The sequence below is a fragment of the Macaca nemestrina genome, chromosome 16, assembly GCF_043159975.1.
Source record: "Macaca nemestrina isolate mMacNem1 chromosome 16, mMacNem.hap1, whole genome shotgun sequence".
Classification (NCBI taxonomy): Eukaryota; Metazoa; Chordata; class Mammalia; order Primates; family Cercopithecidae; genus Macaca; species Macaca nemestrina.
Genome location: NC_092140.1, coordinates 40,734,555 through 40,757,327, shown reverse-complemented (window position 1 = coordinate 40,757,327; position 22,773 = coordinate 40,734,555). Strand labels below are relative to the sequence as shown.

General features: G+C 36.4%; 1 protein-coding gene across 10 annotated transcripts in view; it reads left to right on the top strand.

Annotated features, from left to right (window-relative positions):
* LOC105481764 (progesterone immunomodulatory binding factor 1) overlaps positions 1 to 22,773 on the top strand; it is a 282,457-nt gene that overhangs the window by 120,486 nt on the left and 139,198 nt on the right. For all 10 annotated transcript variants that reach the window (XR_011614738.1, XR_003018029.2, XM_071081244.1 and 7 more), the window contains exons 12-13: positions 12,781 to 12,931; positions 22,424 to 22,514. Coding sequence is in view for 8 of the 10 variants with exons in the window: in XM_071081244.1 (XP_070937345.1) it covers positions 12,781 to 12,931; positions 22,424 to 22,514 (242 nt within the window). In the remaining 2 variants the exon portion in view is untranslated. The remainder of the gene's footprint in view (positions 1 to 12,780; positions 12,932 to 22,423; positions 22,515 to 22,773) is intronic.

The following is a 22,773-nucleotide window of genomic DNA, read 5'->3' as shown; positions in this document are numbered from 1 at the left end:
GACTTTCCCTCTGACAGAGCCTACCCAAATGAGAAGGAACCAGAAAACCAACCCTAGTAATATAACAAAACGAGGCTCTTCAGCGCCCCCCAAAATCACTAGTTCACCAGCAATGGATCCAAACCAAGAAAGCCCTGATTTACCTGAAAAAGAATTTAAGAGGTTAGTTATTAAGCTAATCAGGGAGGAACCAGAGAAAGGTGAAGTCCAGTGCAAGGAAATCCAAAAAAAATGGTACAAGAAGTGAAGGGAAAAATATTCAAGGAAATAGCTAAAAGAAAAACAATCAAAAATTCAGTAAACTTTGGACATGCTTTTAGAAATGCGAAATGCTCTGGAAAGTCTCAGCCATAGAATTGAACAAGTAGAAGAAAAAAATTCAGAACTTGAAGACATGGTCTTTGAATTAACACAATCCAACAGAGACAAAGAAAAAAGAATATGAAAATATGAACAAAGCCTCCAAGAAGTGTGGGATTATGTTAAACAACCAAACCTAAGAATAATCGGTGTTCCTGAGGAAGAAGACAGTTCTAAAAGCTTGGAAAACGTATTTGGGGGAATAATTGAGGAAAACTTCCCTGGCCTTGCTAGAGACCTAGACATACAAATACAAGAAGCACAAAGAACACCTGGGGAATACATTGCAAAAAGATTTTCACTTAGGCACATTGCCATCAGGTTATCCAAAGTTAAGACGAAGGAAAGAATCTTAAGAGCTGTGACAGCAGATTTCTCAGCAAAAGCCTGCAAGCTAGAAAGGATTGGAGGGTCCTATCTTCAGCCTCCTCAAACAAAACAATTATAAGCCAATAATTTTGTATCTAGCGAAACTAAGCATCATAAATGAAGGAAAGATACACTCATTTTCAGATAAACAAATGCTGAGAGAATTCACTGTTACCAAGCCACCACTACAAGAACAGCTAAAAGGAGCTCTAAATCTTGAAACAAATCCTGGAAACACATCAAAACAAAATCTCTTTAAAACATAAATCACACAGGACCTATAAAACAAAAATATAAGTTAAAAATCAAAACAATAAAAAGTAGACAGTCAACAAAGAGCATGATGAATGCAATGGTACCTCACATTTCAATGCTAGCATTGGATGTAAATGGCCTAAATGCTCCACTTAAAAAAGGTACAGAACCGCAGAATGGATGAGAACTCACAAACTATCTGCTGCCTTCAGGAGACACACCTAACAAATAAGGACTCACATAAACTTAAAGTAAAGGGGTGGAAAAAGGCATTTTATGCAAATGGACACCAAAAGCAAGCAGGGGTAGCTATTCTTGTATCAGACAAAAAAAACTTTAAAGCAACAGTGGTTGAAAGAGACAAAGAGGGACATTGTATAATGGTAAAAGGCCTTGTCCAACAGGAAAATATCACAATGCATCTAATACTGGAGCTCCCAAATTTATAAAACAATTACTAATAGACCTAAGAAGTGAGATAGACAGCAACACAATAATAGTGGAGGACTTCAGTACTCCACTGACAGCATTAGACAGGTCTTCAAGACAGAAAGTCCACAAAGAAACAATGGATTTAACTGGATTTAAACTGTACCTTGGAATAAATGAACATAATAGATATAAACAGAACATTTCATCCAACAACTGCAGAATACACATTCTATTCAACAGCACATGGAACTTTCTCCATGATAGACCATATGATAGGCCATAAAATGAGCCTCAATAAATTTAAGAAAATTGAAATTATATCAAGCACTCTGTCAGACTGCAGTGGAATAAAACTGGAAATCAACTCTAGAAGGAACCTTCAAAACCACACAAATACATGGAAGTTAAATAACCTGCTCCTGAATGAGCATTGGGTCAAAAATGAAATCAAGATGGAAATTTAAAAATTGTTTGAACTGAATGACAATAATGACACAACCTATCCAAACCTCTGGAATACAGCTAAGGCAAAGCTAAGAGGAAGGTTCATGGCCCTAAACACCTACATCAAAAAGTCTGAAAGAGCACAAACAGACAATGTAAGGTCACACCTGAAGGAACTAGAGAAACAAGAATAAACCAAACCCAGCAGAAGAAAGGATCAGAGCAGAACTAAATGAAATTTGAACAACAACAACAACAAAAATACACAAGATAAATGAAACAAAAAGCTGGTTTTTTGAAAAGATAAATAAAATTGATAGATCATTCCAGGCATGGTGGTTCATGCCTATAATCCCAGCACTTTGGGAGGCTGAGGTGGGCAGATCACCTGAGGTCGGGAGTTTGAGTCCAGCCTGACCAACATGGAGAAACCCCGTCTCTACTAAAAATGCAAAAAAAAAAAAAAAAAAAAAAAAAAAAAAGCTGGGCATGGTGGATTGGTGGATGGTGGTGCATGCCTGTAATCCCAGCTACTCAGGAGGCTGAGGTAGGAGAATTGCTGGAACTTGGGAGGCGGAGGTTGCAGTGAGCAGAAACTGCACCATTGCACTCCAGCCAGGGCAACAAGTGAAACTCCATCTCAAAAAAAAAAAAAAAAAAAAAAGACCATTAACAAAATTAACCAAGAAAAGAAGAAAATCCAAGTAACCTCACTGAGAAATGAAACAGGAGATATTACAACTGACACCACTGAAATACAAAAGATTATTCAAGGCTATTGTGAATACCATTACACATATAAACTAGAAAACCTAAAAGAGATGGATAAATTCCTTGAAAAAATGCAACCCTCCTAGCTTAAATCAAGAAGAATTAGATACCCTGAAAAGACCAATAACAAGCAGCAAGATTGAAACGGTAATTTAAAAATTACCAAAAATAAAGTCCAGGACCAGATGGATTCGCAGCAGAATTCCACCAGACATTCAAAGAAGAATTGGTACCAATCCTTTTGACACTATTTCACGAGATAGAGAAAGAAGGAACCCTCCCTAATTCATTCTATGAAGCCAGCATCATCATAATACCAAAACCAGGAAAGGATACAACCGAAAAAGAAAACTACAGACCAATATCTTTGATGAACATAAATGCTAAAATCCTTAACAAATACTAGCTAACTGAATCTAACAACATATCAAAAAGATAGTCCATCATGACCAAGTAGATTTCATACCAGGGATGCTGGGATGGTTTAATGTATGCAAGTCAATAGATGTGATACACCACATAAACAGAATTAAAAACAAAAATTATATCTCAATAGATGCAGAAAAAGCATTAGACAAAACCCAGCATCGCTTTATGATTGAAACCCTCAGCAAAATCGTCATACCTTAACATGGTAAAAGCCATCTATGACAGACCTACAGCCAACATAATACTGAATGGGAAAAAGTTGAAAGCATTCTTCCTGAGGACTGAAACAAGACAAGGATGCCCATTCTCACCACTCCTCCTCATCATAGTACTGGAAGTCCTAGCCAGAGCAATCAAACAAGAAAGAAATAAAGGGCATCCAAATCAGTAAAGAGGAAGTCAAACTGTCCTTGTTTGCTGACCATATAATCGTTTACCTTGAAAACCCTAGGGACTACTCCAGAAAGCTCCTAGAACTGATAAAACAATTCAGCAAAGTTTCCGAATCCAAGATTGATGCACACAAATCGGTAGTTTTTTAATACACCAACAGCAACCAAACAGAGTCAAATCAAGAGCTCAACTCCTTTTACTATAGCTGCAAAAAATATATAAAATACTTAGGAATATTCCTAACAAAGGAGTCAAAAAACCTTTACAAGAAAAACTACAAAACACTGCTGAAAGAAATCGTAGATGACACAAACGAATGGAAACACATCCCATGCTCACGGATGTGTAGAATCAGTATTGTGAAAATGACCATACTGCCAAAAGAATCTACAAATTCAGTGAAACCCCCATCAAAATACCACCATCATTCTTCACAGAGTTAGAAAAAAACAATTCTAAAATTCATGTGGAATCAAAAAAGAGCCCACACAGCAAAACAAGACTAAGCAAAAAGAACAAATCTGGAGGCATCACACTACCTGATTTCAAACTATACTATAAGGCCATAGTCACCAAAACAGTGTGGTACTGGTACAAAAATAGGCACATTGACCAATGGAACAGAATAGAGAACCCAGAAATAAACCCAAATACTTGCAGCCAACTGATCTATAACAAAGCAAACAAAAACATAAAGTGGGGAAAGAGCACCCTTTTCAACAAATGGTGCTGGGATAATTGGCTAGCCTCATATAGGAGAATGAAATTGGATTCTCATCTCTCACCTTAATACAAAAATCAACTCAAGATGGATTAAGGACTTAAACCTAAGACCCAAAACTATAAAAATTCTAGAAGCTAACATCAGAAAAACCCATCTAGGCATTGGCTTAGGCAAGGATTCCATGACCAGAAACCCAAAAGCAATTGCAATAAAATCAAAGCTGGCCAGGTGCAGTGGCTCATGCCTGTAATCCCAGCACTTTGGGAGGCCAAGGCAGGCAGATCACATGAGGTTGGGAATTCAAGACTAGCCTGACTAACATGGAGAAACCCTATCTCTACTAAAAATACAAAATTAGCCAGGAGTGGTTGCACATGCCTGTAATCCCAGCTACTCGGGAGGCTGAGGCAGGAGAATCGCTTGAACCCGGGAGGTAGAGGTTGCGGTGAGTCGAGATCGTGCCATTCCACTGCAGCCTGGGCAACCAGAGCAAAACTCTGTCTCAAAACAATAAACAAACAAAGCTAAATAGCTGGGACCTGATTAAAGAGCTTTTGCACAGCAAAAGGAACAATCAACAGAGTAAACAGACAGCCCACAAAATGGGAGAAAATCTTCACAATCTACATCTGACAAAGGACGAATATCCAGAATCTACAGTGAACTCAAATCAGTAAGAAAAAAAAACAGTCCCGTCAAAAAGTGGGCTAAGGACATGAATAGACAGTTCTCAAAAGAAGATATACAAATGGCCAGTAAACATGAAAAAATGCTCAATATCACTAATGATTGGGGAAATGCAAAACAAAACCACGATATAATACCCCCTTACTCCTGCAAGAATGGCCATAATCAAAGAATCAAAAAACAGTAGGCTGGACAAGGTGGCTCACGCCTGTAATCCCAACACTTTGGGAGAGCGAGGCAGGTGGATCACCTGAGGTCAGGAGTTCGAGATCAGCCTGGCCAACATGGTGAAACCCTGTCTCTACTAAAAATACAAAAATGAGCTAGGCATGGTGGCGGGTGCCTGTAATCTCAGCTACTCGGGGGACTGAGGCAGGAGAATCACTGGAACCCGGAAGGAAGAGGTTGCAGTGAGCCAAGATCGTGCCACTACACTCCAGCCTGGGTGACAAGAGCAAGACACCTTCTTAAAAAAAAAAAAAAAAAAAAAAAAAAAAAAACGGTAGATGTTGGCACGGATGCGGGGATTAGGGAACACTTCTACACTTCTGGTGGGAATTTAATCTAGTACAGCTGCTATGGAAGACAGTGTGGAGATTCCTTAAAGAACTAGAAGAAGAACTACCATTTGATCCAGCAGTCCCACTACTGGGCATCTACCCAGAGGAAAATAAGTCATTATTTGAAAAAGATACTTGCACACACATTTATAGCAGCACAATTCACAATTGCAAAATGCCCATCAATCGAGTGGATAAAGAAACTGTGATATATATATATATATATATATGGAATACTACTCAGCCATAGACATGAATGAAGTAACAGCATTTGCAATGACCTAGATGAGACTAGAGACTATTATTCTAAGGGAAGTAACTCAGGAATGGAAAACCAAATGTCACAAGTTCTCACTGATATGTGGGAGCTAAGCTATAAGGATGCAAAGGCATAAGAATGATACAATGGACTTCGGGTACTTGGGGGGAAGAGTGGAATGGGGGCAAGGGGTAAAAGACTACATACATGGTGCAGTGCATACTGCTCGGGTGATGGGTGCACCAGGGTCTCACAAATTACCGCTAAAGAGCTTACTTGTGTAACCAAATACCACCTGCACCCCCAATAACTTACGGAAAAATAAATAAATAAGGGCCATGTGGCTTTAAAAAAAAAGAAATTGATTGTTGGCATAGGATCCTGTAGTCTCTGCATCAGTAGGCAATATACCAAGTGGGTGGTATTACTCTTTCTTCAGCTTTTAAATATTAAGTAAACCCCCAAAATAAAATGGAAAGGAAAAAAAAAGCTGATCCAGTAATTTTACTTGAAGGAATTTTATCTAAGAAAATAGAGATACGTTTATATAATAGGTTTATATAAATGATGCATGTCGCAGCATTATTTATTATGTAAAAATTGGAACTAACAAGTGTCCAACAGTAGATGAAGTTTTCAATTAGCATATTATAAATAGTGTATTTTGCTGTGTCCATGCACTGCATGTTCTTGGGTATTTTAGATTTGGGGAATAGGCTAATTAAAAACATGGAATGAAGGATGCAGTTGTGAAATTAGTATAGTCTTGACTATGGTTTACATGTTCAGTAAAAATCAATATACATAGAAAAACATTCAAAGGAAATAAACCCTTTTTTTTTTTTTTTTTTTGGAGACAGTCTCACTCTGTCTCCCAGGCTGGAATGCAGTGTCACAATCTCGACTCACTTCGACCTCTGCCTCCCCAGTTTAAGCCATCCTCCCACCTCAGCCTCCTGAGTAGCTAAGATTGCAGGCATGCACCACCACACCTAGCTAATGTTTTTATATTTTTAGTGGAGATGGGATTTCACCATGTTGGCCAGGCTCGCCTTGAGCTCCTGACCTCAAGTGATCCCCCTGCCTCAGCCTCCCAAAGTGCTAGGATTACAGGCATGAGCCACCGTGCCCAGCCAAACATATCCAGACACTAAAGTTTATTTATAAATGGTGTAATTATGGGTGATTTTTATTTCTTCATTCTCCCCCCTAGACTAAGGCCTTTTTAAAAATATGTTACTAGGTCTCAGCCAGAGCCTGGCATATAGTTAATTGAATTGATAGTATGCAATACTTTGTAACTGAGCATCTATTAGGCAGTAAGCATGTGCTGGGCCCGATTACACACACAAATTTTAAGAATTGATTCCTATCTTCAAGAAACTAAGAATTTTGAACAGGGCTTTGAATAGAACTTTCTGTAATGATGGAAATGTTCTATATCTGCACTATCCAGTTCAGTAGCCACTTGCCATGTGTGGTCATTTAGCACTTGAAATATGGCTAGTGCACTGAGGAATCAAGCTTCTTTAGTTAATCTTAAATCTAAAATTAGCTACATGTATTTAGTGGCTCTGGTATTGGACTGCAAGCTCTAGACAATTAACCAGAGCATCCTCATCCTTACTGTTGGGCAGTGGTAGAATTTGAAAGCTTTTCTCCTTAGTTTTATCATAAAAGAAAAACAGAAGGTCTTTTCTGCCCAGATAGAATCTCTTCTAGTGGTATTGGGTAGGGATTGGCTTGTGGGCTTTAGGCCCGACAGACCTAAGATTTGAACCCAGTTACTCACCACACTCTGGATAAATTACTCATTTTCTTTGGGAATAATAATAGCAACTGCTTCATAATGTTGTTATATCTGTTTGACTCAAATAAAACAACCATTTATGCTCAGTACCAATTCATAGAAATCCTCAAAATGTTGTTTTGATGCTATAGAATTTTGTTTTAGTTAAGTTGGGAAATGCTAGGAAAATGAAAGTCTCTTTTCCCAAAAGATAATTATTTGTTGGGTAAAAGATAATTTTTTTTTCACTTTTCAGATCCCACAATAGTGTGCCCACTAATAAACTCAAGCATTTTAATCTTCCAATTTTCCTTTCTGTATATGAAGGTTTATTTTACAGTTACAAAAATATGAAATTATAGGTCATTAAACAGAAACTACAATGCAAAGAAACAAAGTTATTCAATTAGAAGCCTTTCTCAATTGAATATCAGATATTAGTTTCCCCTAAATTGTAATGCAATTCAATTACAGGATAAATATCGTAAAATACAACTGGTTTGTCTTTAATTTGAAAATACATATGTTGCATCCGTTTGTCATTTATCCAAAATATCAAAAAAAATTTTTTTTTTTTTTTTTTTTTTTTTTTTTTTTTGAGGAGGAGGAGGAGTCCTGCTCTGTCACCCTGGCTGGAGTGCAGTGGCGCCATCTCGGCCCACTACAACCTCCATCTCCCAGGTTCAAGTGATTCTTGTGCCTCAGCCTTTCAAATAACTGAGACTACAGGTGCACACCACCACAACCAGCTGATTTTTGTGTTTTTAGTAGAGATGGAGTTTTGCCATGTTGGCCATGCTGATCTCAAACTCCTGACCTCAGGTGATCCACTTGCCTCATCCTGCCAACGTGCTGGGATTACAAGTGTGAGTCACCATGCCTGGCAAAGTATTTCTTTTTTAATGGCATTCTATTTTAAGACCACATAATATAGAAAATACACTTATAATACTAGGTGACGATATCCCTTTACACAGCTATATGCTCTAGATTTTTTTTAATGTATAAGGTGAGAATAAGAGATTTTTGAAGAAATACACCGTAAAGTTAAGGGGTCGTTAACTAAGAAATCAGCCTTACTCATTTTAATGTTTTATTTCTACTTTTTTGTTCTAGAGAAGTTATATTGTTTAATATCGCACAACTAGTAAGTGACTGAACTGTGATTAGACCTTAACACCTGACCAACCTCACTTTAAAACCCATACCTTTTTTTTTTTTTTTTTTTATTGAGACGGAGTCTCGCTCTGTCACCCAGGCTGGAGTGCAATGGAGTGATCTCAGCTCACCGCAACCTCTGTCTCCCAGGTTAAAGTGATTCTCCTGCCTCAGTCTCCTGAGTAGCTGGGATTACATGCGTGCACCACAATGCCTGGCTAATTTTTGTATTTTTAGTGGAGACGGGGTTTCACCATGTTGGCCAGTCTGGTCTTGAACTCCTGACCTCATGATCTGCCCATCTTGGCCTCCCAAAGTGCTGGGATTACAGGCGTGAGCCACCACACCCAGCCTAAATCCCATACTTTTAACCACCACAATATCTAATAATATTTATTACAGTAATTTCTCCAAGATTACACTTCTGGAAAGTACTCTGATTAGTGAAACTAATTAAAGGGCCTCAGAAAATAAAGCCTTAGTGAAAAACGTAAAAAATATATTAAATATATATGTATGTTTAAAAAGACATAAGCAAAATGGGTAGATGGTGTCTACATCTGAATCAAATCAACGTTCAGTATTTAAAACTTTTTTCATGTACTTTCTTCAGAAAAATGCTGTAGAGTCATAATCTGTTGCAGGTGATTCTCCCACACATCCTTTTTTATTCCATTTAGCTGGTTACAAACAAAATTGATTTTATAACCTCCAAAAAATTTCAACTTGCAGTTTGCAAAGGACTCTCATAGACCTGTCCACTTGGTCTCTGGATGCAGGTGACTAGTAATTACTATGCTTTGTTTAAAGGTCTTATATGGAAAAACACGTTTCTAAAACATGTTATGGTTCTAAAGATTCTGGTTGATAAAACTGAGTCTTGAGGGAATTTCTTAACATTGTGTGCCCCTATTAAACTGAAGGCTTGGGAAGACAGGGATTATTCGTTTATCATTGTGTCAGCAGTGCTTAACATAGTGCCTCTCTCATAATGAATTCTCAGTAAATACTTGATGAATGAATGGTTTGATTTTTTTTTTTTTTTTTCATTTGGAAATATGTTTAATCTAGTCAATTGATTTACCACAAGGGTATAGGTCTTGAGTAAGAAATCAGATTTTCCATGGATTTTACCAAGGAGATAAGACTGGATTCCGCACCTAGTAGACAATATTTTTCTTATTTGTTTATTTTTTTTAAATATAAAAGACAACTTAAAGAAAGAAAAAGTAAACTTCCCATAATTAAAAGGTAAACAAACAAAAGCAACAACAACAAAAAAGCCCAATGCCTGGGTACAGCAGCTTGAGGTCCTAATTTAGTAGGTCTAGAATGGCATCTGGGCTTCAAACCTGCACGTTATGCACATGTACCCTACAACTTAAAGTACAATAATAATAAATAAATTAAAAAAAAAAAAAAAAAGAAAGAAAAGTTATTCTGTGCTGTCCAAGATGGTAAGTACCAACCCAGCCACATGTGACAGTTGAGCATTGGAAATGTGCCTACCGTTACTAGGCAACTAAATTCTTAATACTATTTAATTAGTTTAAATTTAAATGTATATAGCCGCATGTCACTAGTGGCTACCATACTGGACAGTGTAGTTCCAGAAGATCACATTTCCACCTACACATTAAATCACCTAAAGAGTTTCAGAATGGTTTGATTAAGAATAATATAGTATCATCATTTGAATCTTTTGTGGGAGGGTGGGGTTCTTGAAAGTATTTTTAAGACAATTCTCATTTATAATTAATTTATAAAGAAGTAATTTCATGACGGTAAAGATAATGGACTTTTTTGGGCTTTTACCCAATATTCTCATTGATTGTTAACTTGGGGATGATTTATTTTTGCTTAATTATTAATTGGCAAGGGCTCCCAAAATGTTGGTTTTATATATTTGTCTCTGTTTAAGGCAAAATTATGATTTTGTATTATCATTATTTAATCTTTGTATTATCATTCAGTTAATACATGTACTATTCAAAGGAAGGAAAATTTTACTGTGAGAACTTTATATTTAATGGATTCCTAAAATTAATGGGCTTATTTTATGTATCCATGTTTAAACTGAAATGTTCATGTATTGATTTTTACTAAAACAAATCTTTAATATTATAGCCTACCATGGGTCCAATAGTCAAGTTCTCTTTGGCTTTTCAGAAGCTGTAGTAGGTTTACTTATAACAGCCACTCAGACAAATCCACAAAAACAGAAAATTCTGTAATATGGGGCACTAGTGGTATTGGGAGATACCCCACATCAGTAGTTTCTCAGGATCTCTCTTTTCATGTTATGAAGATATTTTTTAAATTATATCTCTCATAATATTTTTAAAATCTCTTCTTAAAATAATACCTTATAAAATATCCCATCTTCAACATTTTGATTCTTTATCCCTAATCATTTCCCCTGTTTTTCTTCGTGTGGTGTTTTTGCTGGGGGAAGTGGGGTACAAATGAAAAAGTGTCAGCTGTGCTGTGGGAATAGTCATTTAACACTGCCTTTACTGGTTCTCTCTTTTGACAGTGGAATTAGTATCATCAGCTTCTTAATGAATTACATCCCAATGTAATGAACTCCACATAAGCTCCAGATAATTTCACTGAGCGGTGATTTTTTTATAATGAATTAACGAGTTTCTAGAAAACACATTCCCAACAAGCAAGAATAAAGAAGAAATAATCTAAAACACATTTTGTTTTTTCTGACCCAACCAGAGCCACTGGAAATCACCATAAAAATGTTGTTCCCATTTTATTCCTTCTCCACTCTCCAAAGGAATGAATATGGAGAGTGAGGGATAATGTTTTGTTTACTTTAGGGGAAAGTTTTGCTGAAAATTGAAGGAAATGACCTGAAGTGAATTAAGGAAAATTATAATTTCTGCTCATTGAGAACTGTAAATAGGTTTTCCTTCTGCCTTTTACCACATCACAGAAAACACATAATCATACACATTTTGTAATGTGAACTTTATGTCATTAGAGAAAATAGTTATCTTTAAAAGTGTTTAATTGTAGACAATTCAAGATAATTAAATTAGTGGAACTCTATTTGCGTGAACTATTTCATGCAGAATTGTCATATATTTCTTACAGTAGCAATAGTACTTTTCAACACTATGTTCTAGGTACTCTGCTAAGCACTGTAAATTTATCATCTCATTTAATTTCTTTCAACAGTGTTTTAAGGTCAGCCTATAAAGAATAAGTAATTGCCTAAGATCACAGCTAATAAGTGTCAAAGCCATATTGAAATCCAAATTTTTCTGGCTCCAAACCATATTCTTCACTGTAGTAGTCTGTTGCCTCTCAGGAAACAGTATATTACTTACGCTGTATTAGGAAGTGAGTGTAATACCACTCCATAATTTAGTCTGTAATAGTAAGTAAACGTTCTAGGTAATTGGAATTTAAGCATTAAAACATTTCCTTATCACTAGAGGCATCTTTTTAGTTAATTTATTGTTGTCATCATGGTGTTTCCTTCAATGAATCACCATTGGAGTGTAGGATTTTTTGCTTGTATACAAAATGACTCCAATTTCCTTGCCTTTTGCATCTCATTTTTAATGTATTTTAATTGTTCACAAAGGCATTTTCTGATACTGCCTCAAGCAGCACTTCACATTTGCCTTTTTATTTCCTGCTTTGAATTTATGGCTGTTCAGAAAACCAAAAATATTATTAAGATCATAGTTTGGGTAGATTCAGTAAGCTCTGATGGAAAATTGAAGGATTTATTGTCAGCATATCGTTTTTACAAACAACTTTGTAAGCCTCTGTCAGATAGTTTTGATTGCCAGGTAAATGACCTCTATGTAAATATGACATTGTATTTTTTTAAATTCTAACAAGCAAATGCTAATATTACTCCTATAATTATTCCTAATTTTAAATTCATTTTTTATCCAGCTTATAAAATAAGGATAAGGTACTTCATAATTTTCAGCTAAAAACAACTGAATTATTTACCTTAGAAATAAATATATTTAATTTCCTCATTAGTCATCTTAATTGAGCTACTTTCTCTTAATATTTAAATAATAAAAAAGCCCTGTGTATGTCTTCACATCGTGTTTTTGTCTTAACTGTGCACCTATTTAATTCTGCCTTTGTAATTCTTCTCTTTCACTATTAGGTTTTAACCAAAGAATTTTATAGTCTCCAAGCCTCTTCTGAAAAACGCATTACTGAACTTCAAGCACAGAACTCGGAGCATCAAGCAAGGCTAGACATTTATGAGAAACTGGAAAAAGAGCTTGATGAAATAATAATGCAAACTGCAGAAAGTAAGTCTCCCCACACACACACGGGCAACTTTTTTTTCTGGCAACAAAGGAAGCCTGACATTATTTCTATAACTACTTTGGGACCAGGCACTGTGTAATCTTAGCACTTTGGACAGCCAAGGTGGGCAAATCACTTGAGGTCAGGAGTTCGAGACCAGCCTGGCCAACATGAAGAGACCCTGTCTCTACTAAAAATACAAAAAAAAATTTACCCAGGAGTGATATTGGGTAATCCCAGCTACTCCAGAGGCTGAGGCAGGAGAATTGCTTGAACCCGGAAGGCAGAGGTTGCGTTGAGCCAAAATCATGCCACTGTACTCCAGCCCAGACAACAGAACAAAACTGTCTCAAAAAAAAAAAGAATAAAACTACTTTGCTATATTTTCTTAAAATATAATTGGTGACTATTTCTAAATAAAATTCTGTATTTCAAATATTTGTTCATCTTCATCTCAGAAATTGCAGTCAAAAAAGAAACAAGTTAAATATGATAGCTTTTATCTTTTTTATTTTTTATCTAATTCACTTATTCTGGAAGTGTTAAGTATTTACATCTGTCAGGAACTAGGGATTAGGAATTCATGGAAATAATTCCCATCTCAAGGGGTTTCTAATCTACTGGGAGAGATGAACATAATAACAAATAATTAGAGTAGCAAGATAAATGCTATAAGCAAGAAATATGCAGTTCTCAGTGGAAATACAAAAGAGATCATTAATTAATCCCACCTTTAAAGGAGGCGAGGAATATCTAAGAGGGGAGATGACACTGGAATTAGTCTTTTTTTTTTTTTTTTGAGATGGAGTTTCGCTCTTGTTGCCCAGGCTGGAGGCTGGAGTGCAATGGTGCGATCTCAGCTCACCTCAACCTCTGCCTCCGGGTTTCAAGTGATTCTCCTGCCTCAGCCTCCGAGTCACTGGGATTACAGGCATGCACCACCACACCCACCTAATTTTGTATTTTTAGTAGAGACAGGGTTTCTCCATGTTGGTTAGGCTAGTCTCAAACTACCGACCTCAGGTGATCCGCCCGCCTCGGCCTCCCAAATGCTGGGATTATAGACGGCCACCGTGCCCGGCCTTGGAATGAGTCTTGAACTACAAATAGAAATTCATTTGATGGTATTGTGTTATAATCTTTGATCTTTAATTTCTATTTTCCGTTTTTCTTGTTTTCCCCTCTTGTTACGTTATCTTCCTGTCTTATCCCTAACATTAATAAATATTTTAAATTAACATTTCACCGTTGGCTGTGATGTTTGCTACAGTACATTATTTGTGTTCAAAAGTCAGATAACTGTGGCATTCTTATAAAAATGGGATTAAACTTCAATTGAAGTTGAATTTGAATCTAGGTAGGGTTCTAATTATTTTAGGCACATTTTCACATAAGGACTGTATTTACTTGTAGGCCAATGTAAGAAAAACTTTTATTTCTTTCCTATCATTGTCCTATTTCCCATTTCCAAGGTCAGTGTCTGATAACTGCAATAGATTTTAAATTTATCTTCAGTTTCTTCACTGGAGTTCAAGTAATCTTTGTAACATTCAAATTTTCATATCATATGCCTGCTTTAATGACTTTTATTGTCTTCATTAAGACAGTAAAGTCAAATTTCTTTACATGACTTTGTGATTAGCCTCATGTTTACCTTTCTACTTTTCATATCTTGCTATTCCCCTCCATGTCATATTATTGTCTTGAAAGTTTCATACTCTTTCTTATCTCCATAACTTTGCATATGTTCCTTTGTCTAAACAAATTAGGAATAGAAGGAAACTTCCTCAGTCTGAAAAAGGGCATTTATAAAAACCAATAGCTAAAATTGTACTTAATGGTGAAATATTAAATGCTTTCCACATTAAGGGGGAGAGTAAGACAGGGATTCCTATTTTCATGATTTATATGATTTATATTAAGCACTGTATTTGAATTCCTAATCTGTGAGATAAGGATAAGAGAAGATATAAAATATATAAAAATCAGAAAGGAATAATAAGAATGTGTTTTCAGATTACCAAACAACTACTAAAACTGGTAAGTGAATATAGCAGGATATACAGTCATTACCCAAAAATATACTAGAAGTAAACAATTGGAGAAGTAAGTAGCAGCAAAAAACACAAAATACTTAGGAATAAATTTAAGCCAAAAAACCCTACAGATCATTGCTAAGAGAAAAGAATCACTCCCCCCAAAATCACGAAATATATTGTGAATTCTATCAATTTAGTGTTCTTCTAGTCACAGTGGCAGCAGGCTTTTTTGTATTTCATTCATATGGAATGCAAAGGACTGGCATATCCAAAGCAATCTTGAAAAAAGTTGAAGCCCTATGTGGTGGTACACTCCTATAGTCCCAGCTACCTGGGAGGCTGAGGCAGGAGGATTGCTTGAGCTTAGAGGTTAAAGCCTGTAGAGTGCGATGATCGTGCCTGTGAATACCCACTGAACTCCAGCCTGGGCAACATGGCGCGACCTTCTCTCCCCCACAAAAAAAAAAGAACAAATTGGAAGAATTGCACTACCTGTTTTCAAGATTTACTATAAAGCTTCAATATCAGGCTAATATAGTACTGGCTTAAGGAAAGACAAATACAGCAATGAAACAGACTAGAAAACCCAGAAACAGATCCATACTTAAATAATAATTTCATTTTTAACAACGCAGCAAAGCAAATAAATGGAGAAAGGAAAGTTTGTTCAGTAAATGGTACTAAAAAAAATGGACATCTTTATGGAAATAAACTTCCATACACCAATATTAATCTGAGACGATACCTAAATGGAATAGCTGAAACTATAAATATGTAACAGAAAACATAGGTGAGTATCTTTACAACTTGGGGTACATTAAGACCTTTTTTGACATGGCCCTTAAAAGTAATTATCATAACAGAAAAATTGATAAACTAGATATTATCAAAATTTAAAACTTTTATTCAAAAGACACCATTAAGAAATGAATAGCCAAGCACAGGCTCAAAGAAAATAACCACAATTTTATGTCTGACAAAGGAATGATATCCAAAATAAGAAAATATTGAGGAGAAAATATTCACAAAACATAGATTAGACAAAAAAAAAAAAAAAAAGATATCCAAGCGTGGTGGGCTGAAAAACATCCTTCTAGAGATGTCCGTGTCCTGTTGGGCGTAGTGACTCGTGCCTGTAATTCCAGCACTATGGGAGGCCGAGACATGTGGATGTCTTGAGCTCAGGAGTTCAAGACTAGCCTGACACAGTGAGACCCCATCTCTAAAAAGAGAGAGAGAGAGAAGGGGAGGGAGGGAGGGAGGGAGGGAGGGAGGGAGGGAGGGAAGGAAGGAAGGAAGGAGGGAGGGAGGGAGGGAGGGAGGGAGGGAGGGAGGGAGGGAGGGAAGGAAGGAAGGAAGGAAGGAAGGAAGGAAGGAAAGAAGGAAGGGGAAAGAGAAAGAAAAGAAGGAAAAAAGGGAAGGAAGGAAGGGAAGGGAATAAGGAAGAAAGGAAGGAAAGAAACACAGGGAAAGAAAAAGAAAGAAAAGAAAGGAAGGAAAGAAAAGAGAAAAGAAAAGAAAAATGTCCATGTCCTAGTCTTTGGAACCTCTGAAAGCTGGAAAAGGCAAGAAAACAGATTTTACCATAGAACCTCCAGACAGAACCAGCCCTACAAAGCATTGACTTCAGGTCAGTGAGGCTGATTTTTGGACTTATGGCCTCTAGAGCTATCAAATAATAAATTTGTATTGTTTAAACCATAAAGTCTGGCAATCTGTTACGCTACCAGTAGGAAATTAATATACCAGAATATATATTTAAAAATTTTTTATAACTCAGTGATAAAAAAAAAAATAGTCCTATTTAAAACATGGGCAAAATGTTTAAACACTTCGCAAAGGAAGACATGTGAATGACAAGTAAGCATAATAAAAGTATTCAACATTACTAGTCATGAGGGAAAAGCAGATTTTTTTTTTTTTTTTTTTTTTTTTTTTTTTTTGAGACAGAGTCTCACGCTGTTGCCCAGGCTGGAGTGCAGTGGTGCGATCTCGGCTCACTGCAAGCTCCGCCTCCCGGGTTCCCTCCATTCTCCTGCCTCAGCCTCCTGAGTAGCTGGGACTACAGGCGCCCGCCACCGCGCCCGGCTAATTTTTTGTATTTTTAGTAGAGACGGGGTTTCACTGTGGTCTCGATCTCCTGACCTTGTGATCCGCCCACCTCGGCCTCCCAAAGTGCTGGGATTACAGGCTTGAGCCACCGCGCCCGGCCGGAAAAGCAGATTAAAGTCCCAGTGAGATACCACTGTATACACACAATAATGGCTGAAATTAGAAAGACTGACTATACCAAATGTTGGTGAGAAGTGGAGCAACTGGCAGTTTCTTACAAAATGATCAAACAACCTAATCAGTGATCCAGCATTTCCACTACTTACCTAAGAGAGAAGGCATATACACATTAAAATATTTCCACTAGAATGTTCATGGGAAATTTATTCATAGTAGTCAAAAGCTGGCAACAACCCAGGTGTTGGCCGGGCGCGGTGGCTCAAGCCTGTAATCCTAGCACTTTGGGAGGCCGAGACGGGCGGATCACGAGGTCAGGAGATCGAGACCATCCTGGTTAATATGGTGAAACCCCGTCTCTACTAAAAAGTACAAAAAACTAGCCGGGCAAGGTGGCGGGCGCCTGTAGTCCCAGCTACTTGGGAGGCTGAGGCAAGAGAATGGCGTGAACCCGGGAGGCGGAGCTTGCAGTGAGCTGAGATCTGGCCACTGCACTCCAGCCTGGGTGACAGAGCGAAACTCCGTCTCAAAAAAAAAAAAAAAACAACCCAGGTGTTTATCTCAAAGGAAAATGGTTAATAAAACCATTATACATTCATGTAGTAGAATACTTCTCCTCACTGAAAAGAAACAATTGACTTAACATCATGGATGAATCTGAAAAACATAAAGTATACTTTATATACTATGATTATAGTATATAGTATGCTTATACTGTATGTTTATATAAAGTTCTAAAAGAGGCAAAAGTATGATGAAAAAAATCAAGGGGTAGGCGGTAAAAAAAAATTTTTTTAATTTTTAAAAAGACAAAAATCAGAACTGTAGTTGTCTCTAAAGATGATTGTCACCAAGAATTAACTGAGAAAAGTGACATGGAACTTTCCAAGGTATTCAAATGTTCTATATCTTGATAGGGTTTGTGTTACACGTGTGTATACATTTCAAAACTTTTACGTTTCAAAACTCGTTGAATGGTAGACTTTAAAAATAAAATTTATACATGGTAAAAGTTACAAATCTTATTTTTTGGAAAATAACTAAATACATATTGAACTATAATTGATGATTTGCATGTTAAACTGTTGAGGAGTGAAGTGTGCAAATGTCCATAGCTTTCTTTGAAATGCATCAAAAAAACAGATTCATGGAAACAGGGATGGATATATGTGTAATAAACACATAGTATGTTTGATTTAGAATGCAGATGTTGGAGCTAGGCGCAGTGGCTCACGCCCTTAATCCCAGCACTTTGGGAGACCAAGGCAGGATGATTGCTTGAGCCCAGAAGTTCAGGGCCAGCCTGGGCAACATGGCAAGACCCCATCTGTACAAAAAAATAAAAAATGAACCAGGCATGGTGGTGCCAGCTACATGGGAAGGTGAGGTGGAATGGTCACCTGAGCCCCGAACATCAAGGCTGCAGTAACTGTGTTCGTGCCACTGCACTCCAGTCTGGGTGACAGAGTGAGACCCTGTCTCAAAAAAAAAAAAAAAATTGCAGATGTTGAGTATATGGATGTATACTGTACAGTTTTTTCAGTGTGTCCATGTGTATAAATATTTTCTTAAAATCTTCAGAATATAGAAATTAATTTTTGTTATGGTAGTGTCTAAACCAATTTCAAATAAAATAGATTTACTAGAAGATCAATAACTAGGTTCTCTATCAGTTCACATTGGAAATTAAAATACACCTTATCCTTTTAATGAATACTTATCAATTAACTAAAATTTCAAACAAGTGAGCACAGACTTGTTTTAGTACTACATTGTATACAATTTCCAAAGGCTTGCCATTTAATTCAGGTAATTTCAGCTGACATGAAGGTGATTAGGCTTCATTTATTAAGGTGTAACCATAGCAAATTAAAGTATCTTATTGATACCTGTATTGCTTTCTGTAATCAAATAAGTATTATTTGGATATTTGAGTTTAGTTTTCAAAGATTTCATCAAGTTGTTAAAAGTACAAGTATTGCCTAAAAGCTAAATAAACTCAAATTAGAAAAAAAACAAAACAAAACAAAACCCTAGATTTCTAGTTGTTAAATTCAGTTACCTGCTACGCATCCTCATCATACTTATAACCTCCACTAGGCATTTGTCAAATTTCTCAGAACTCCCTTCTCTTTGCTTCTTGAATCACCTGCCTTTGTTTATTTTCCATCACTTAACTACTTTCTCGATAATCTTATCCCTTTCCACAACTTCAGTTACTATCAATAGGCTAGTAATTTCTATAGTTAGAGACAGGAGCTCACTGTGTTGCCCAGTCTGGAGTGCAGTGGTACAATCGTAGCTCACTGCAGTCACAAACTCCTGGGTTCAAGTGATCCCCCTGCCTCATCCTTCCAAGTAGCTGGGACTACAGACACATGCCATCGTGCCCAGCTAATTATTTTTTGTAGAGACATGGTCTCACTATGTTGCCCAAAGTGATCTCAAACTTCTGGCCTCAAGCGATCCTCCTGCGTTGGCCTCCCAAAACACTGGGTTTATAGGTATGAGCCACCATGCACAGCTGAAAAATTAACATTATTTGCGTTTCCTCTTTCTTCCCTGAAACTTCCTAATTTTTCTGTGCAGTTGCTCTCTGTATTAGCAGCTTTCACATCTCAGATTTTATCACCTGTGGATTGAAAATATTGGGGAAAAAGTAATAAAAAATAATACATTTTTAAAAATACAGTATAACTATATATATAGCATGTACAATGTGGTAGGTATTGTAAGTGATGCAGGCAAGGTTTAAAGTGTATGTGAAGGTGTAGATATGTTATATGCAGATATAACATTTTATATAAGGGACTTAATCATCTGTGGATTTTGGTATCCTCAGAGTTCCTGGAACCAATCCCCCAGGGATACTAAAGGACGACCAACTGTATTTTTGATCTGTTAGTAAACTTTTATCTAATCATCCTACTAGCTTTTATCAACCTTTATTCCTCCTTCATTCAAACTAGAGTGCCTCATCTCACTCACACCTGCTCAGTTGTCTAGAATCCAAGTTCTTTTCTTCACTGCTATTATGGACTAGATCTCAACTGGTATTATAATTTGTTAGGAATTCTCTGTGCCAGTATTCTAAGCCATCCTCTTCCCCATTATTGGAATTTTTAAAATGATATCTGAATCAACAACAAAAATCAATTGGTCATGCCACCTTCTTGTATTATAGTTTCTTATTGATGTTAGAATAAAATCCAGACTACTCAGCCTAACAAACAAGACTTTAGTTCCATTCACTATTGGAACTTAGTCTGCCTTTCTACTACCACCGTTCTCCAGACCAAATTCAACCACTTTCCTCACAATTACTAAAACTTCACATATCTTACAAGTCTGTGCTTCTGCACATGGACTTCTCTCCTATTCCTTCACTGAATCTCAGTCTCCCCATATCTACCCTATACCTTGTAGCATGGGAAATAGTGGCACTCAGATGCAGTTGCTCTGTGCTCTGCTTCTAAGACATGTTGTTCAGATCTCTTTAATAGCGTTGTTCAGATCTCTTTAGTAGCATTGACCAAGTTGTATAATACATTGTTTTTGTAATTAATCCCTGCTAGAATAGTTATCCCATGATTTATTAATCCATTAAGTATTAAACTCACATTTAGCATGTCCATTAATATCTAACTTACGGGTTTTTGAGATGTAAACTAAATTTACCCTTCTGCCCTCTGAATTTAGAACAATTAAGGAGAGACAAGAGTCAGTTACATATCTAAATATTAGCTCTAGTTCTAGTAGAGCTGATTTGGAGAACTCATCTTGGATCTGGACTTATCTGATAGCTGATCATAGTGTTGGTAATGGCGTGTATCATCTCTTCCATGTGTCCCAACTAGTAATTCTTCCTCAGAAAGCTAATCCTGATTCACCATGAAAGATAGGTACAAAATTAAAAGAAAACAGTTAATGAATGTTTCTAAAATCTTTACTACAGAAGGGCCAATCAACAAATGTATGCATATTACATTGATAGGCATGCAGATGATGAAACATCATTATGGTTGTAAAATATGTGGCTTTGTTTTAATTCTGAAATATTCCTGAAAGTGGTTTATCTTTTTAACATTAAAATAACGGTTGCTGATAAATAATATTATAAAAGTTTTTGTATGTCATTGACTGCTTTTACTTGAGCTGTTAAAACTATAGCCTTTGATGAAATTTTTTTTTTGGTGTTTTGGGGGGTTTTTTTGATGATGAAATATTTTTTGGTCGAGTGTGGTGGCTCACACCTGTAATCCCAGCACTTTGGGAGGCTGAGGCGGGCAGATCACCTGAGGGCGGGCAGATCACCTGAGGTCGGGAGTTTGAGACCAGCCTGGCCAACATGGCGAAACCCTGTCTCTACTAAAAATACCAAAAAAAATTAGCCAGGCTTGGTGGTGGGCACCTGTAATCCCAGCTACTGGGGAGGCTGAGGCAGGAGAATCACTTGAACCTGGGAGGCAGAGGTCGTCGTGAGCAGAAATAACACCATTACACTCCAGCCTGGGCAACAAGAGCAAAACTCCATCTCAAAAAAAAATATGTGTGTATATATATATTTTTTTAATCCCAACTTGCAGTAAAATGTCATTGCATTTCAAGTTTTTTAGCCAGAAGATGTTAACTTGTTAAAATTCCTTTTGGGAAGTGGCATGACAATAGCAGAATTTAAAAGTAAATTATTTTCACAGAATTTTTTTACATTTAAAAAAGAGTAAGGCCATCAATACATGCTTAGAGCTGCACAGTTTTTAATAGAGTAACCTACATAAGTACATAATTTTATTGTTGCAAATTAAAATAAAGTTGTTCTGATAAAATAATATTTGTCCTAATTTAAAAATCATTTATTTTATCAAGAACAGAATTGATGACTTTGATATGTTATCATTATTTGTTATATTATATAGTATATTTCATGCAAAAAGCCTTTGAGTCCTTCAGAATAATATATGTATCATTATACTATTTAACAAGAAAACCTAATGTGATATGATGCAATCCCTTATACATTGCAAAAATAAATGGAGCAAATTCAAGCAAGGATATACTTTAAGAAATATGCTTCTACTTACAAATGGGCTGTTTAAGATTACATATTAGCCCTTTCTAATGTTTTTATGCTCCTTAATTTATTATAACCTCTTTTATTTTCATTTCTGCCATGTTTTTAAAGGAAAAATTAAGTTATCTCACATTATATACTTGAATATTTTCCAGTTGAAAATGAAGATGAGGCTGAAAGGGTTCTTTTTTCCTATGGCTATGGTGCTAATGTTCCCACAACAGCCAAAAGACGACTAAAGCAAAGGTAAAATCAATATATATTTATTTTATTTTTCTACTCAAGCTGAATGTAATTACATTTGTGCTTTCTGATAATGTGCTGAGTTCAGTGACAAAGTCCTTTATTCTTACTCTGCATAAATATTAAATTTCTCACAAAATAAAACAGTAATAATCATGTATTTCATAGATATTTAAATAAATTTAATGGTTTGTAGAATAGAAGTGTACATAAGAATTTCTGTAGAATTAGATTTGATGATGAGGACCTCATTTTTATTTTC